At 36.7% G+C, this 18,063-nt stretch overlaps 1 protein-coding gene across 1 annotated transcript in view; it reads right to left on the bottom strand.

Annotated features, from left to right (window-relative positions):
• POLR2B (RNA polymerase II subunit B) overlaps nt 1-17,980 on the bottom strand; it is a 57,361-nt gene extending 39,381 nt beyond the window's left edge. Inside the window, exons 1-6 of the mRNA XM_077136971.1 lie at nt 17,841-17,980; nt 11,790-11,862; nt 7,339-7,489; nt 4,708-4,820; nt 4,204-4,423; nt 3,660-3,818 (exon numbers count right to left, since the gene is read on the bottom strand). Of these exons, the coding sequence (XP_076993086.1) occupies nt 3,660-3,818; nt 4,204-4,423; nt 4,708-4,820; nt 7,339-7,489; nt 11,790-11,862; nt 17,841-17,859 (735 nt within the window). The 5' untranslated portion in view covers nt 17,860-17,980. The remainder of the gene's footprint in view (nt 1-3,659; nt 3,819-4,203; nt 4,424-4,707; nt 4,821-7,338; nt 7,490-11,789; nt 11,863-17,840) is intronic.
• Between the last annotated feature and the right edge of the window lie 83 nt (nt 17,981-18,063).

Raw genomic sequence — 18,063 nt, 5'->3', positions numbered from 1 at the left:
TTGTATATGGATACTAAAACAAAATAGAAGTTACTGTCCAACACTGGTACAGCAATGACACCACGTTTGTCAGTTTTAACCATATGTCTTTCTACCAATATCAAACTCACTCTATCTTCTCCTAGCTCCACAAACCCTATATTATTATGATTTCTTTAATTACAACTTCTGTCTTCTTCCTCACACTTACTTATAAAACTTACTCTATCTCAGAAACCTTGTTTGTTCAATAACAACTTCTCACAAACGACACCCAAATCTGCATCTTGACCTTTTTCCTATATTCTCAGCCCATATCTCGAATTGCCATTTATTGTTTCTACTTGGATATCAACTGATCCATTCAGTCTATATTACCTGTTTTCATCATAGATCTTAGAAAAAGCAGAACATTAAAATATAGTGCCTATAAGTCCCCTTGGGGGACTGGGGAGAAAGGAGGAAATTTCCCCATTTGGAGAATTCCTGAATTTGGAGAATTCTCGCAAGCAGTGGGGACAACCAAATAATAGGTCAAGTTCTCAATCTTAGGGTTTGTCTCAATGAAACTTATTCCTGCAAAGGATAGGCTAAGCCTACTTAAAATTAGGCCTAACAGTCATCCCCAGAGAACCTCTTTTGCTGCTCAGACATGGTTTCTCTCTCTAAACCAACTCAGCAGGTGAACTCATTGCCTTCCCTCTGACATGGAACATGACTCCAAGGGGTATAAATCTCCCTGGCAATGTGGGACAGAAATCCCGGGATGAGCCAGGAACTGGCATCAAGGGACTAAGACAGCCTTCTTGACCAAAAGGGATAAAAAAGAACTGAGACAAAATAAAGTTTCAGTGGCTGAGAGATTTCAAACAGAGTTGAGAGGTTATCCTGGAGGTCACTGTTATGTATTATATAGATATCCCTTTTTAGTTTATCGTGTATTGGAGTGGATAGAGAGAAGTACCTGAAACTTTGAACTCAAGTCCAGTAGCCTTGATTCTGGAAGACCACTGTATGAAAATATAAATCTCACAATATGACTATGTGATTGTGTAAACCTTGTGTCTGATGCTCCTTTTATCCAGGGTATGGACAGATGAGTAAAAACACATGGATAAAAAATAAATAATGGGGGGGTGTAAAATAAATTGGGTAGATGAAAAAGATGAAAACACTAGTGGTCAATGAAAAGAAGGGGTAAGGCGTATGGTGTGTATGAGTTTTTTCTTTTTATTTCTTTTTCTGGAGTAATGCAAATTTCTAAAAACTTACCATGGTGATGAACACACAACTATGTGATGATACTGTGAGCCACTGATTGTACACCATGGATGGAATGTGTGTGTGTGTGTGTGTGTGTGTGTGTGTGTGTGTGTGAACATTCATCAATAAAAATATTTTTTAAATATACATATATAATGCCCATATCAAGCACCACCACCCCCAAAATATCTAGTCTAAAACTGAAATCACCGCACCCTCTCCAAAAGTCAGTTAGAATTTCTCTATTTTATCACCATTTTCCCAGAATCTCAGGATACCAAGAAATCTAAATTGACTCATCCTCATCTCACATCATATCAAAACTACCAACAGATCCTGGATGATTTCCTTTCTCTACCTCTAATTCACTTTGCCTATAACAGTGTCATGGTACTCTCCCTAATATACTGTGTTCACATCTTTGCCCTCCACGATCCAGACCACTGCTTCTTAACACAAAATGTACATCACAATCACCTAGGGACATCTTCCAAATGTCTATCCTCTCCCCACCCTCCAATTTGATTCAGCACATCTGAAGGCAGGGCAGCCTTGTATACTTTGAAGAATGTTAAGGCTACTAATATGAACCTTTAGTTAAGAAACACTAATCCATCTTGAATATGACTGTATAATGATACAGCTTTCACAATGTGACTGTGTGATTGTGAAAACCTTGGGTCTGATTCTTCTTTTATCTACCTTATGGACAGATGAGTAAGACAAATGGATTAAAAATAAATAATAGGGGAAACAAATGTTAAAATAAATTTAGTAGATTGAAATGCTAGTGATCAATGAAAGGGAGGGGTACAGAGTATGGTATGTATGAATTTTTTTGTTTTCTTTTTATTTCTTTTTCTGAATTGATGCAAATGTTCAAGGAAATGATCATAATGATGAATATACAACTACGTGATAAAAAAGAATGTTCATATTGTATGTTCATTGGTTTTATTAATAAAAATTTTTAATTAAAAAAAAAAGAATCACTAATCCAAACCCATCCTGATCATGTACCTATCAACCCTATTCCACAGATACCCTCGAGCCCAGTCAAAGTTATCTTCTAATGATTCTCCAAACACACAGTACTCATCTCAATTCTTCATCCTTCCAACTTCTCCCTGCTTACATAAAACCATACCATCTTTCAGGAGTATGTCAAGTTCAACCATCTCTATGAAGCCTTTCTGGACCACATCATTCTAGCAATCTTGTCTTCCTCCAAGTTTCTACAAAATTATTATATATAGAAGTTCACATTTGACCTCTGCACTGTATTACAATCATTTCATGGCTAAACCTTGTAACCCAATTAAGACTAGTAATCTAGGAAATGCTAGTGATCAATGAAAGGGAGGGGTAAGGGTATGGTATGTGTGGATTTTTTTCTGTTTTCTTTTTATTTTTATTTCTGAATAGATGCAAATGTTCCAAGAAATGATCATGATGATGAATATGCAACTATGTGATGTTATTGTGAATTACTGATTATATATGTAGAATGGAGGGATCAAAAGCTAAGAATGTTTGCGTTTCTTTGTTGTTGTATTTAAAAAAAATTTTTTTATTATTTAAAGGAAAAAAAGATTAAATCAGGCAATGTAGGCAAAAGGACTGAGTAACATAACTGGCACACAGCAAATGCTCAAGATTCTACTGCGATAAGCAATATGATTTTGGTAGGCAGCTTGTAGGATGCTCCCAATGATCCCTGCTTCATACTATTATAACTGCTGTATAATTCTCTCCCTTTAACAGGGGCTGGATATACAGACTTTTTTTAACAAGTGTAAGGGAAAAAAGATGGCTCTCACTCCCAAAATTAAGATAACAAAACACTGAACACCAGTGTGTTTGTTCTCTCTCTCACCCCTTCTCCCACATGCCCCCACTCCCACTACAGTACTTCTTGCTTACCTGTTCTGATGAAACAAGCTGCCATATTGTGAGCTGCTATACATCTACGGAGAAGCTTATGTGGCAAGGAACGGAGAGAGGCTTCCAGCCAAAAGTCAGTAAGGAATAGAGGCTGACTCTAAGTCCAAAAGCCCATGAAGAACTAAATTCTGCCAACAATAATGTGAGTGAGCTTTGAATGATAAAGCAGCCCAGGCAAACCCCTTGAGTGGAGCCTGCTGAGAATTAATGGGCCAAAAGACCTAGCCAAACCATGCCTGAAATTCTGACCCACAGAAACTGTGATTTGCTAAATGTTGCTGTTTAGGGCCACTAAATGTTGAGCTAATTTGCTACACAGAAAATAACAAATAGTCATCAATAATACAATCTCTAATATACTAACACTGATATTATGCTCCAGAAAAGCTTTTTTGACTAAGAATGCAGCATGATAAATCATAAAATCAGAAATAAAATAATAAATCCAAACAAAATCATAGTCCAGTCCATACCTGTCCTCCTCTTGCCAACATGCTAACCCATATAGTACTGGTCGGTCGGGAAGAATTCTCCAAACATGATCGACACTCCCCTGTGTATGCATATTTAGAATCCTTTTTGGCAAACACATAAACTGTGTTTGTTGCCATTTTCTCTTGAGCAATAAGAACCTATATGGACAGTAAGAAAGTTACAATCATAAAATCTAACTGTCCTTGAAGTATAAAAAGTATAACTGATATCTTAATTTGATCATATAGGAGGATCAGATCTCAACCATCTTTGAAAACACCACTGAACATTAACTCTTAAACTTTAAAAACTTTGTTTAACAAAAATGTTTTGCAGAAATGTATAAGCTCAAATAACTGGCCAAATTTCTAATTCATATTATATGCAACTAGATGAAGCTATGGTTTGTATTAGTTCAGTTAATCACTTCCTAAAAAATAAAACTATCACTTCCAGGTTATTCTGTATAAAAGTTTACTTCCTATGTTGAATTTTAATAATTTTAATTATTTTTGTAATTTCTTAAAATAAGGTTATATATACCTTTTCCGATCCATTAATAATGAAATAGCCACCAGGATCCAAGGGACATTCATTTAACTCACAAAGATCACGATCTGTTAAGCCATTCAACAGGCAGTAAGTTGAACGCAACATAATCGGAATTTTTCCTATAAAGGTTTTCTGATGCTGAGTCTGAAGTTGTTCTTCCCCTTCTTTAATAACTGTTTTTGTTATATCAACATAAAGTGGTGCTGAGTACCTTTGAAAATATAAGTAGATCAAAGTTACGCAGTAACAGGTATGTGCTAAAGCAAAGAGCATTTTCAAAAAGTTAAAACATAAACCCTTAACGGGTAAAAAAAATATATATATCGTCTCAAATTCTTTTTTTTCTTTTTTTTTTTTTTGGCATGGGCAGGCGCCAGGAATCGGACCAAGGTTTGCGGCATGGCAAGTGAGAACTCTGCCACTAAACCACCATGGTCGCCTGCAAGTTCTATTTTAATATGACTTTGTTGCTTGACAAGAAAAATAATTTCTTACGTGAGATTTCTTAATCTGGCTTCATTTGGCATCATTGGTGAAGGAGCACCATCTCTTTCCCAATGGGTAGGCTTGGAGAGGTAAATTTGTTCAAACTTCAACAAATATCTTGGCTGAAATTAAACAAAAAGCATGAAATAGGTAAATAATTTTTCCCTTAAATTTCTTTTTTTTACAGGGGCAAGCACCAGGAAATCGAACCCGGGTCTCCGGTATTGTAGGTGAGAACTCTGCCTGCTGAGTCACGGTGGCCCACCCTCCCTTAAATTTTAATGATTCTAATTTAATTGGCATTAACACTTTAAGTAAAAAAAAAAATGCTACAAACTGACAAAGTTAATCCACTTAAATGATATTGGTGACTTATAAATCAACATCCAGTCCACAGATAGGACATTTTGTACTGAATCCCTGTCTTAAAGCAGAAAAAAGAAAGACCTTTAATATGCAAGGTGAAAAAAAGACTATGCACAAATCACGTGCTCTGAGTTTATTACAAAACAGTTAAAATGGATTTGTATCAACAAGCTATATCATCTCATATGTTCTGGATTAGGGCCAGAAGTACAATGTTATCAGAAAAGAAAAATAAAGCTAACTAATTCAGACAATTAGAACTATAAAATAATCTAATCAATAGAACACTGGGGCAGGGGGACCTAATTCTTCAATTAAATATTACCTAAAAATCCTAATCAGCTTATACAAAGGGCTGAGGATTTCCAGCCCTGGCTTACTATCACTCACTCAACAGCATTAAAAAAAAAGGTTTTAATTAAGTATCTATTTGTTGCCTAACAAAACAAGATCCATGAGACCAACTTTAGAAAGACAAATGAATTTCTCTCTAAACCAATTTCAAAGAAGATGAGACTAAGCAGTCCACTAAAGGTAAATTATTGACACCCAAGTTTCCCGGAGCTGGAGTAGGTAAAGAGCAAAGAGAACTGGGGGTGATAACCAAATAGAAGACATCTCTCCATTCCTTAATTTCACACCATCATCCTAGGCCAAGACTTTAAACCTAGGCTTATTCAAAGACTTTAAAGTAAATACCATTTCCAAAGTAACCTTTCTAAAATAATGCTTTATGCATATTCTATTATCGTTCAACAACTTCCTAAGGCATCAGACATCCAAAGCCTCCTATAATCTGGTTCGACCTTATTTCCCACTAACAGCTATTAAAAACAGATAAAACCAAAAATTATATGCTGAGTGTTGCAATTCCCATCCCACCAAAGGCAAATATACCAGGTACTTTCTTGCTGAAAGTAAACATTTTTTCTCTACTAAGGTAAACCCCAATTCCTACTCTCTCTTCAAGGTCATCTTAATTTCCTCCCATCTTTTCCATAATGCCCTGACACCCAAGCTGTAGATATCTCCTCCTCCCACAGTACTTAGAGTACTAACACTTTGAAAATGCTATGCTGTATTGTGATCTCTCTTGTTAAGCAAAGGCGATGAAGAGAAATTGACCTAAGGATAAAACAAGCATTTAATGCCACCTTTTCAAACATCATCCCACAAGTGCCAAATACCTTTGATCTTAACATAGTGCCAGCATTCAGAGCAGCATATCCAAATAGAACAAGAATAACAAATGAGGCCTTTAAGGGACTTAGTTAGAGAGGAGAGACGAACTGGCTAGGAATAATGACCTTTCCCTGCCTCTATTCCTGAGGCTCTCTGCATCACTGGTTTCAGCTTTCCTTTTCTCTCACAGGCTAAGGTTGCTCCCACAGCTACCTTTCCACCTCCTCCAAAATCAGGTATATATTTATTTTGGACTACATACTTCTTTACAGTCATTCATGTAAAACCAGATTTAAAAAGTATATTCTGTTAATAGGGGGAGCAAATGTTAAATTGGGTAGAGGGAAATACTAGTGGTCAATGAGAGGGAGGGGTAAGAGGTATGGTATGTATGAGTTTTTTCTTTTTTCTTTTTATTTCTTTTTCTGGAGTGACGTAAATGTTCTAATAAATGATCGTGGTGATGAATATACAACTATATGATGATACTGTGAGTCATCAACTGCACAGCAAGTATGGAATGCCCATACATTAAGAACGTTCGTGTATGTATGTTGATTGGTTTTATTAATAAAAATTTTTAAAAATTATATTGATTTTAACAATGCTAAAAATATGCATATGTGTAAAGACTATAAGGAACTGAAAAAAATGAAAATAACTGATATGTTTGGGTGAATAATAGTAAAGAAAACCTCTATACTATCTCTTATAGTGTTATAATAATGTATTCCATGTAACAAATAGAAAGAGTCCATCAAATACTTTTTATTTTATAATTTCTTCATTCTAAAAAAAAATGGGATTATCTGAAACACTCTATTTCTGTTTGGTTCATCTTACTTGTTCAACACATGTCTGAGTCCTCTCTGTCCAACTATAAAATATTTAGCATTCTGGATTACTTGCAAAACATGCATCTCTCCATTAGGATAAATAAACTAGGAGCTGATCTTGAAGATGATATAAATACATTGTAAAAATCACCTATTGACCTTTTCTTAACCTTTAAGCCAGGTGAGAGGGGTAGGACCAAAATTTTAAATCAGTACTCCTCTTTTGCCCGTTACTTTATTAGAACAACCATCTTACCGGTTCTTCAACTTCTCCACTAGCATGCTGAGCTTCAGCTTGGAGGTCTATAGGTGGAGCATCTTCTACAATTCTTTGAACAGACATCTGAATAAACTCATCAAAAGAATCCAACTGTTGTCTGACCAAGCCTTTCTCATCAAAATAGGAACTGGAAAAATATTTTCAGTTGATAATCAGTTACAACGCACTAAAGCTTTCTATATGTGTGCCGGTTTTAAACTGTTATGCACCCCCAGAAAAGCCATACTTCCATCCTAAACCCAATCTTGTGTGGACAGCCATGTTCTTTTCATCCTGATTCAATATTGTAGAGTGGGACCTCTTGACTGGGCTGTTTACCTGGAAACTTGACACACTCAATTTTGGGTGTGACCTTTCAATTAGAGGCTACTTTCATGGAGCAGTTACACATCCAATTGTGGGTGGGGCCTTTTGATTATATGGAGATATGACTCCACCCATTCAAGGTGGGTTTTAGTTTACTAGAGTCCTTAAAAGGGGTCATGGAGAGTGAGACAGTTCAGAGCCAACACAGACATGGATATTTGGAAATGCCAGCCATAGGCCTTTCAAGCTAGCTGAAAGCAACTCAACTAGGGGGCAAAGGACCACATGCCTTGTCAGTTGACAGAGAAATCCCAGATGCCATCCAGCCTTTTCTTCAGAATCAAGGTATCTTTCCTTGAATGCCTAAGTTGGGCATCCAATTAAGGCATCTGTAAACTTATAATAAATCCCCTTTATAAAAATTGACCAGTTCTAATATGTTGCATTCCGGAAGCTTTAGCAAACTAAACCAATATGCTAATTTTCCACTTTAATTAAAATTAAGTTTATCAAATAGTCACTAAAAACCAACTAACTATATGCCAATCACTGAACAAAATGCTAAGAAGTATCCCAACGAGAGGTGAGACCAGGAGTATATATTTTCTACATAGAGCTCATTGTAAAGTTTGGGGAAACGAGATTTATTTGTAAAATTTATTAAAATATGACATGAGATTTCCTAATATAACTTATGTGAGCAGTTTAATTGAACACCATAGTACTTGGAACCTTGCATAGGGCATGAGATTTTGTAGGTTTGTCCAGAGCGATGCCCAGATAAATCCCAGAGCAATTTGAACAGTGAATAGGGAAGTATTTGCAGAGTCCCCTGGGGGAAGAAAGGGGGAAAATTCAACTTCCCCAAGTAGAGAAATCTTAATATTCTCACAGGCAGTGGGGACAGTCAAAGCAATAGGCTGAGCCTCCAATCTTGGGGTCTGTTCATATAAGTAGGCTAAGCCTACTTATAATCAGGTCTAAGAGTCAACCCCAGAGAACCTCTTCTGTTGCTCAGATGTGGCCTTGCTCTCTCAGCCGACACAGCAAGCAAGCTCACTGCCCTCCCCCTCTCTACGTGGGACATGACTCTCAGGGATGTGGACCTTCCTGGCAACGTGGGACAGAAATCCTAGAATGAGCTAAAACACAGTATCAAGGGATTGAGAAAACCTTCTCGACCAAAGGGGGAAGAGAAAAATGAGACAAAATAAAGTGTCAATGGCTGAGAGATTCCAAACAGAGTCAAGAGGTTATCCTGGAGGTTATTCTTACGCATCAAATATTATCACCTGTTTAGTTAAGGTGTAATGGAGAAGCTGGAGGGAACTGCCTGAAAATGTGGAGCTGTACTCCAATAGCCATGTTTCTTGAAGATAACTGTATGATGATGTGGCTGTCGCAGTGTGACTGTGTAGTTGTGAGAGCCTTGTGTCTGATGCTTTGGTCTACCTTACTGATAGACAAGTAAAACATATAGATTAAAAACAAATAAATAATAGGGGGAACAAATGCTAAACTAAATCTAGTTGATTGAAATGCTGGTGATCGGTGAAGGGGAGGGTAAAGGGTACGGTATGTATGAATTTTTTTGTTTTCTTTTTATTGCTTTTTCTAAATTGATGCAGATGTTCTGGGAAATGATCATGATGATGATATACAACTATGTGATGACAGTGTGAATTATTGATTATATAACAAGAACGGAATGATCATATGATAAGAATGTTTGTGCTTGTATGTGGTTATGTATCATAGATAAAAAATAAATTTATTAATAATAAAAATGACATGAGAACCATAAGGAGCCCCGATATATAAAGGCCCTTTACAGACAAATTTCACACAACCTCCCTGTGTTAGTTAGATTCAGCTGTCAACTTGGCCAGGTGAGCATACCTAATCTTGTTGCTGCGGACATAAGCCAATGGTACGTGAACCTCATCTGTTGCCAATTACATCTGCAGTCAGCTAGGAGGCGTGTCTGCTGCAAGTGTGACATTTGACTTAATTGGCTGGTGCTTAAATGATGAACACAAGGTAGCACAGCCTAAGCAGCTTGGCATTCCTCTTTTGTTGCTCAGATGTGGCCTCTCTCTCCAGCCAACACAGCAAGCAAACTCACCATCCTCCCCCTGTCTACTTGGGACATGACTATCAGGGGTGTGGATCTTCCTGGCAGCGTGAGACAGAAATCCCAGAATGAGCTGAGATTCGGCATCAAGGGATTGAGAAAAACTCTAGAATGAGCTGAGACCCAGCATCAAGGGATTGAGAAAACCTTCTTGACCAAAAGGGGGAAGAGTGAAATGAGACAAAGTGTCAATGGCTGAGAGATTTCAAACAGAGTCGAGAGGTTATCCTGGAGGTTATTCTTATGCATTAAGTAGATATCACCTTGTTATCCAAGATGTAATGGAGAGGCTGGAGGGAACTGCCTGAATATGTAGAGCTGTGTTCCAGCAGCCAGGATTCTTGATGATGATTGTATAATGATATAGCTTTCACAATGTGACTGTGTGATTGTGAAAACCTTGTGTCTGATGGTCCTTTTATCTACCTTGTCAACAGATGAGAGGAACATATGGAATAAAAATAAATAATAGGGGGGAACAAATGTTAAAATAAATTTAGTTTGAAATGCTAGTGGTAAATGAAAGTGAGGGGTAAGGGGTATGGTATGTATAAATAATAGGGGGAACAAATGTTAAAATATTTAGTTTGAAATGCTAGTGATCAATGAAAGGGATCAGTAAGCGGTATGGCCTGTAAAATTTTTTTTTTCTGTTTGTTATATTTTTCTGTTGTCTTTTTCTTTTTCTGAATTGATGCTAATGTTCTGGGAAATGATCATGATGATGAATATGCAACTATGTGATGATACTGTGAATTGTTGAGTGTATGTGTTGGGAATGTTTGTTTCTTGTAAATTTTTTAAAATATATATAGTCTGAGTGAGATATCAATGCTAAGAGTAATAGGGACAAAAATCACACACTGAAGCTCTACAAAGAGATGGGCTTTCATTTCAAGGAAGTTTTATTGTTTATACAAGGAATAGAAACTCAAGGAAGGAATGGGAAAGGGGATATATAATAAAAACACAAGATTTAACTACAAAAGAAATCAAATGGATCACTCATCACCACTACACAGTAACAGCTGTATAGCTTAGTTTTCTAGAGAATGAAAGAGCCCTAAGGGCTAACACAACCCTCACTGCTAGATTATTTTATCATCCCTCAACAGTAGGAATTGTCAATTACATCCACACTTCCATATTTCAGCTCCTCCACCTTATGACCCATGTATCTTGTATTTGTCAGACTTTCTTAGCTTCTGCTCTCCCTAGTAGGGTGACTCTTCTGTTTTCTGAGTCAATATGCACTGCCCGGCTAATTACCACCCTCTTGTTTTGACAATACCAGGTCACCTCACAGGCCTACATACTGGCTGGCTTTGAGTCAAGGTACCATCGCTGATCTAATCAACCATGACCACCAATAATATGGTCATAGAAGTTAAGGTCTGCAGTATTGAGTACAGCATACAGTCATCCTTGAAAACAGCACAACCTAAAGAATGGCTGGGGTAATTTCCTTCAGTAGAAGCCGTAAGCATAATAGGAAATGTAGTAAAACTTTAACATTTAGGGAATCCAGGTAGAAGGTATACATCAATTATTGGTGTAACTTTTCTGAAATACTTTTAATATAAATTAATAAAATGAGAAACACTTTTTATGTAGTATATTCACATAGAACATCTGATTTTCAAGAAAAGAACAACCAAGAAATCGCTGTATATTTTATAGAGCCTTTTAAAGCTATTCAGTTTGGTTTTAAAAGTTACCTAATTATACATTTATTGGTTGTGGTTAAGGCTGGCTAAGATTTCATAGTTTTATAAGATTTTTAATAGTTTTATTATCAAATGTAACTTCATGCAAAACAAGAATTTGTTTTTTACTGTTAAAATGACAATGCTTTCTTGGGTTATCTGTTTGCTCATAGTTAAAAACTATAAAGGTTTTTAACCATCTGAGTAATCTGCCTAGATGATAAAGATTCCACACCCTATCACGCCAGTATACTTATTCGTATGTAAAAAAAAAAAGTTACCTAATTACAATCCAACAAGCTTCCTGCCACAAATCTGGGGTAATTTCATCATCATCCTCATCGTACTGCATATCTGCAAAACAAAAATACTATATTCATCTGCAATAAAATACCATTAGTTAACATCTTGTTTCCATGATTTGAAGTAACAGAAACATATTTGTTCTCCATAAAGAAAAAGTAATCCTTCTATTCCACTTTTCTAAAATTTCAATTATGTTAATGAAATCATGTGTATCTTTATCACGAGTACTCTCCTATTTACAGAGAAGTTTTATTATAAAAATTCACGATAAACTGCTTCAATTGATAAGTTTCCACTTTGTCCATAAAGTTCATATAATTTTCATTTATAGCTAACCATGACGATAATTGGGAGCAAGCTCAACGTTCTCTTATCAATAAGTTCCTCAGCAACCTTAGTCAGAGATGGGAATAAGAAGGTAGAGCCAGACAAGGGTTCCAATAGCTGAGCAACACCCAGAAGAATGAAGATCTTCTACAGTAACATTTCAAACATGAACTGGGGTAACAGACTGTACTTTCCAAAGATGGCCACAACCTTATCTCCCATCTTACATTCTCCTCTGTAACAGGAGTTTGGCATCTCTACCATTAAGAGAGAGGGGTCTGCGAAAGGGGGAAGAGTGAAATGAGACAAAGTGTCAATGGCTGAGAGATTCCAAACAGTCAAGAGGTTATCCTGGAGGTTATTCTTATGCATTAAGTAGATATCATCATGGAGAGGCTGGAGGGAACTGCCTGAAAATGTAGAGCTGTGTTCCAGTAGCCATGTTTCTTGAGGATGATTGAATAATGATACAGCTTTCACAATACAACTGTGTGATTGTGAAAACCTTGTGTCTGATGCTCCTTTTATCAACTTTGTCAACAAACGAGTAGAACATATGGAATAAAAATAAATAATAGGGGAAACAAATGCTAAAATAAATTTAGTTTGAAATGCTAGTGGTAAATGAAAGCGAGGGGTAAGGGGTATGGTATGTATAATCTTTTTTTTCTCTATTATCGTTTTATTTCTTTTTGTTGTCTTTTTATTTCTTTTTCTAAATCGATGCAAATGTTCTAAGAAATGATGAATATGCAACTAAGTGATGATACTAAGAATTACTGATTTATATGTAGAATGGAATGATATCTTAATGTTTTGTTTGTTAATTTAATAAAAAAGTTAGAAAAAAAAATGAGGCAGAAATGACCTGGGAATTTAGGCTAAAAAAAAAAAGGCAACATAGTTTCTACTGTGTTTGCTGGAAAACTTGCTTCTGGAACCCTGAGCTGCCATTATGAAGTCCTACTTCTCTGAGGCTGCCATAATGTGCGGAAGCCCTAACTAAATGGAGAAGCCACTTGCAGATACACAAGTGAGCAATCCTAATCCTTGAGTCCTCCTAAACTAGGTGACAAACATGGGAATAAACATGCCAGGTCATTCAGCTCCGAACGTAGAGTCAATCCCCAGCTTCAAGTGTTCCCAGTTGAACCACAGACACTGTGGAACAGAGGTAAGTCATTCCTGCCATTCCCTGATCAAATTCCTGACTCATAGAACCCATGAGCATAATAAAATGATTTTTTAAGCAACTAAATTATGGGGCAGTTATGCAGCAATAGTAACTAGAGCAAGAGGGCATTTGTTAAATCAATATGCACTGGTCCTCTACTATTATTCTCACATTATGTGAAAGAATAAATATCCTGTATTTTTATATTTATAGTCTGATCTACAAATATAGTCTGTAGAATTGTGGATTCAAAAATTGATGCCTATCCAAAAGAAATTGTTTAATAAATACTTTTTGAATGGACTGGAATCACTAACCCCTATACATGGAAGGGAGGGGAAAGGAAGACAAAGGCATTTAAGATGGGTCAGTAATTTCCAGCTTTGATAGCAGCTTAGAGGTTGAATTCACAGTCATAAAGGAGAAGCAAAGAGGAAGGGGTGAAAAAGGGAGAGGAAATGCTGCTTGAGGATCATTTATCTCTTTAAAAGCTTCTAAAAGATACAATAAATGCTGATATCTCTATCTGCAGATTTTCCCTTGTTTGCCTTAAATTTAAAGTTTTAATATAATCTATTGTTCAAATACAGTCTTTACAATGAAAAAAAAACTCCCAGCAGGCAACTATATATGAACATTAAGTGCTAATGAGGGGCCTAAATTACAAAGACTTAGGAATCAGTAACAAATGGGTGGCAGATTAAGGAGTCACATACAGAACGGAAGAATGAAGGCAAGATATTAGGGAACATTGCTGTTTGAGAGTTATGTGAAGGAAAATGAAGGCATGAAAGAGACTGATTTATCCATTCATTCATTCATTCAATATTTATTGAGTGTGAGTGTCTCCTATGTCCCAAGCACTGGACAGAGGTACTGGCTAGCTTATCAATACAAAGACAGCACTATTCTTAGGGAGAGTATTGCCTACTGGAGAGACAGAGACAAGATTAAGCCAATTAAGCAAAACAATATGATATAGATACTCTCAACAGGACCTGCAGAGGGCAGGGAAGACTTCCCAAAAGGTAAGGTGAGCACAGACTTAATGAAAAGGAGTAAATCAGGCAAAGACGGGATGTGGGTGGGAGGGGTGGAAGAAAGAAGTAGTCTAACTAGAGGAAAACAACTTGTACAAAAGACTCCACAATTAAAAGACAGTGAAGCCCCTGGAAAAGGCCTAAAACTGAGAAACCCTTAGGTCTTATTCGCCCTCTTTTCTGCTTTTTTCGGGGGAAAGCGTTCCTTATTTTTTCTTTCCATAAATAGGCTTTATTCAGTATAGTTTGCATAAAATAAAATTCATCAACTTTAAGTATGCAAATGGGCAAGTTTTAACAAACGTATAGTGTGTAACCACCATCACGATCATACGGAACATTTTCATCAGTCCAAAATGATCTCTCCTGCTACTGCCTTCCATCACTACAATTGTATTTCTAGAATTTCAAATAAATAGAATCACATAGTATGTAGTCTTTTCAAGTGGCTTCTTTCACTTAGAATGCTGCTTTTGAGATTTATCTAAGTTATGGTATACATCTGCAGTATCTAAAGTTCACAATGTGTCTGTTTTTTGTTGCTGAGATTTTTAGCTAGCACAAATAAAGTTGTAATGAATGTGCGTACAAAAAAAAAAAAAAAAAAAAGGAGAGTGTAGCACACCCAAGGAATGAAAGAAGGTTAATGTAGCTAAATCACTGAACTGGAAGTTGGAAGTGGTAAGGAGGGTTGGTCATTATCAAGAGTTCTGAGGAACCAAACTAGCAGGGGTGTGGCATTATCAGGCTTTCATTTTGGAAAGGATATTATGCCATTATGGCCACAATGTGGAAAGTGGATAGGAGATGTAAGACTGGAGGTAGAGAAACCAGTCTGGGGAAGTGATCTAGGCAAGTGACGGTAGTGGTCTGAACCACAACTGTGACAGAGTGGATAGGAGAGAAATGACCAGATTTGACATACTTAACAGACAGAACCCTCAAGGAGAAAGAGTGGCTATGAATGTGAACAGAAGAGAATGAAAAGAAAAGTCTGCAAGGTAAGAAGAATCAAGCGAAAGTGACATGGCAAAAGGAGGAGTGAGTTTCCAGGACAAAGTCAACAACTATGCCAAATGCCACAGTGTTCAAGATGAAGTTTTAAAAATGTTCACATAACATTTATAATGTGACTGTGTGATTGTGAGAACCTTGTGTCTGATGCTCCTCATATCCAGGGTATGGATAGATGAGTAAAAAATATGGATTAAAAATAAATAAATAAATAATGGGGGGGACAAAGGGTAAAATAAATTGGGTAGATGGTAACACTAGTGGTCAATGAGAGGGGGGTGAGGGATGTTTGAGTGTTATCTTTTTTCTTTTCATTTCTTTTGCTGGGGTGATGCAGATGTTCAAAAAATGATCATGGTGATGAACATACATACAACTGTGAGATGATATTATGAGCCATTGATTGTACACCATGTATGGTATGTTTTTATGTCAAAGAATATATATTTGTATGTTAAGCTTTTACTGTAAAAATATATTTTTTTAAATGTTCATCTAATTTATCAACTGACAAGTCACTGTTTATCCTATTAAGAGCTGTTTTAATATAGTGGCATGAGCAGAATCCGACTGCAAAGGGTTGAGGAGAAAATGAACCACGTGAATTAGAAGCAACATGTATAGCCTATTCCTTCTAGAAGCTTAGCTATGAATGGAAGGAGAAAGGCAAAATTTTGGAAGAAAAAGGAAATGATGGAAAGAGGGCTTAAACGGTTTCCTGAGGATGAGAAAGCTCTGATATTTTCTCATAAAAAGAAGCTAGTGAAAAGAAATTCCTGAAAACTGATGAAGGGATATCTAATAAATATTTCAAAGGAATGGAATGTAGACTTGATGCCAGAGCAAAGACTTGACAGGATAAGCTTAATTTTTTTTAAAAAAGTTAAATTGCCACTGGGAAACTAAATTAGTACAACCACTATGTTCGTCTTTTTTTTTTTTGTATGCTGTGTAGTGGGGGTCACATTTCATTTTTTTTCCATGTGACTACCTCGTTATTGCAGTACCACTTCTAGAATTTTGGGGAGGCAGATGGGAGTACTCAGGTATGGCGGTCATTTGGCACCATCTATCAAAATGTTAAATATATGTATCATTTGATACATCAATTTCACATGTAGGAGTTTATCTTACAGACATACGTTACCTTACAGACTACAGACATACAAATGACATAAGTACAAGATTATTCATTACAACATCTTTGAACTAGAAAAGGACTGCCCATCAGCAAAAGACTTGAGTTATGGTACATCCACACAAAGTAAGCTGCTGTAGAGAAAAATAAAAGGAGAAAGCTTTCTATCTATTGATATTTAAATCTCCTAGCTGTATTAAGCAAGCAAACAAAAAAGTACAGAAAAGTGTGAGTGCTACTTTTTGCCTGTAAAAGGGAGAAAAATACAGAATCCCATTTATTTTTGCTTGGATATGTATAAGATACACTGGAAAGCGATAAGAATCTAAGAACATTTGTTAATCTATTGTGGACACATGATAAACAAGAATGAATCCTGACATTCAACATTTTTGTATTTTCTGACTTGCGAGCCATAAAATATATTACCTACTTAAAAATAAGATAAAAAACTTCTTTAAAAATTTATTCCCACTGAAACAGGAATTAAGAGAATAAAGGAATGTAATGCTAATAAATTTCTAGATAAAAGATGTAATGAGACAGAGAAGTCAGAGCAGTATTTTAAGCTTTTGCTTCTATTTTCTCCGAGAAGTAGCTAAAGGAACGAAAAAAGAGTGAGGGGTGGCCATGGGATGGTAAATTCGAAGAGAATGAAGTATGAAATAGCAGCTGTAGAAACGGAAGAGGAAGGTTTAAAAACACAACATGAAGATACACTAAGAAATATATAAGTGAAAAGAAAATAAGATATATTGAACCATCTTAGAACTGTGTCATCTTGTGGGAGAAGAAAGTTTAAAAGTAATTTTTTGAAGACAATTTAGACTTAAGAAAACATGAAGGTAGGCCAAACTAGATGCAATCTCTTCCCCTGCTGCATTCTTTGTCTCCGGTGTATTTTCAGGGCCTAGCTCAATGCCTGGCACAAAACCGATGCTCAAAATTTGAACTACGCAATAAACAGGACAACTGTGAACCCAAAAAATAAAAAAGGGGGCCCTTTGCTTCAGACCTCGTTAAAACAACGAACTTGTCTTAACGATTCCGTACGCTTTTGCAATACGGTAAGGAGACATCAGAATTAACAGCACAGATAATAGAGATAGGGGAAATATAAGAGCCAACTGTATGGAGACCATCAACGCTATTTCCCCGCATCTTCCATCCCACGCAGTATGTTCTTCGCTCCCGGCCTGCGGGGGTAGGGAAGCATGACTGAAACCACTCGTGCAGTGGGCGAGGGGAGGCCGCAAATCCTCTATCCACCCAATTCCCCAAATTTCCCTCCCTAAATGGGTCACCGTGAAGCGTATTTTGAGTGGTCACCTACCCTCATCCGCGTCATACATTTTGGCAACCGGTTCCCGAGCTCTTAACTCTAGAAATCTGAGAGAGAATGCAGCGCAGCAGCAGCAAACCAGAGACACAAACCATACGACTTCCGTCTGGGACGTTCCCAGAATACTCTGCGTTTTACACCTAAAACCCTCCCACGAGAAGTCAACTGTAGGATTGAGTCTGCGCAAATAGTAGCGTAAGGTTGTCCGGGGTTA

This window comes from Tamandua tetradactyla, chromosome 19 (genome assembly GCF_023851605.1).
Source record: "Tamandua tetradactyla isolate mTamTet1 chromosome 19, mTamTet1.pri, whole genome shotgun sequence".
Lineage (NCBI taxonomy): Eukaryota > Metazoa > Chordata > Mammalia > Pilosa > Myrmecophagidae > Tamandua > Tamandua tetradactyla.
Note: the sequence above shows the minus strand (reverse complement) of the source record. Positions and strands in the feature narration are given on the sequence as shown.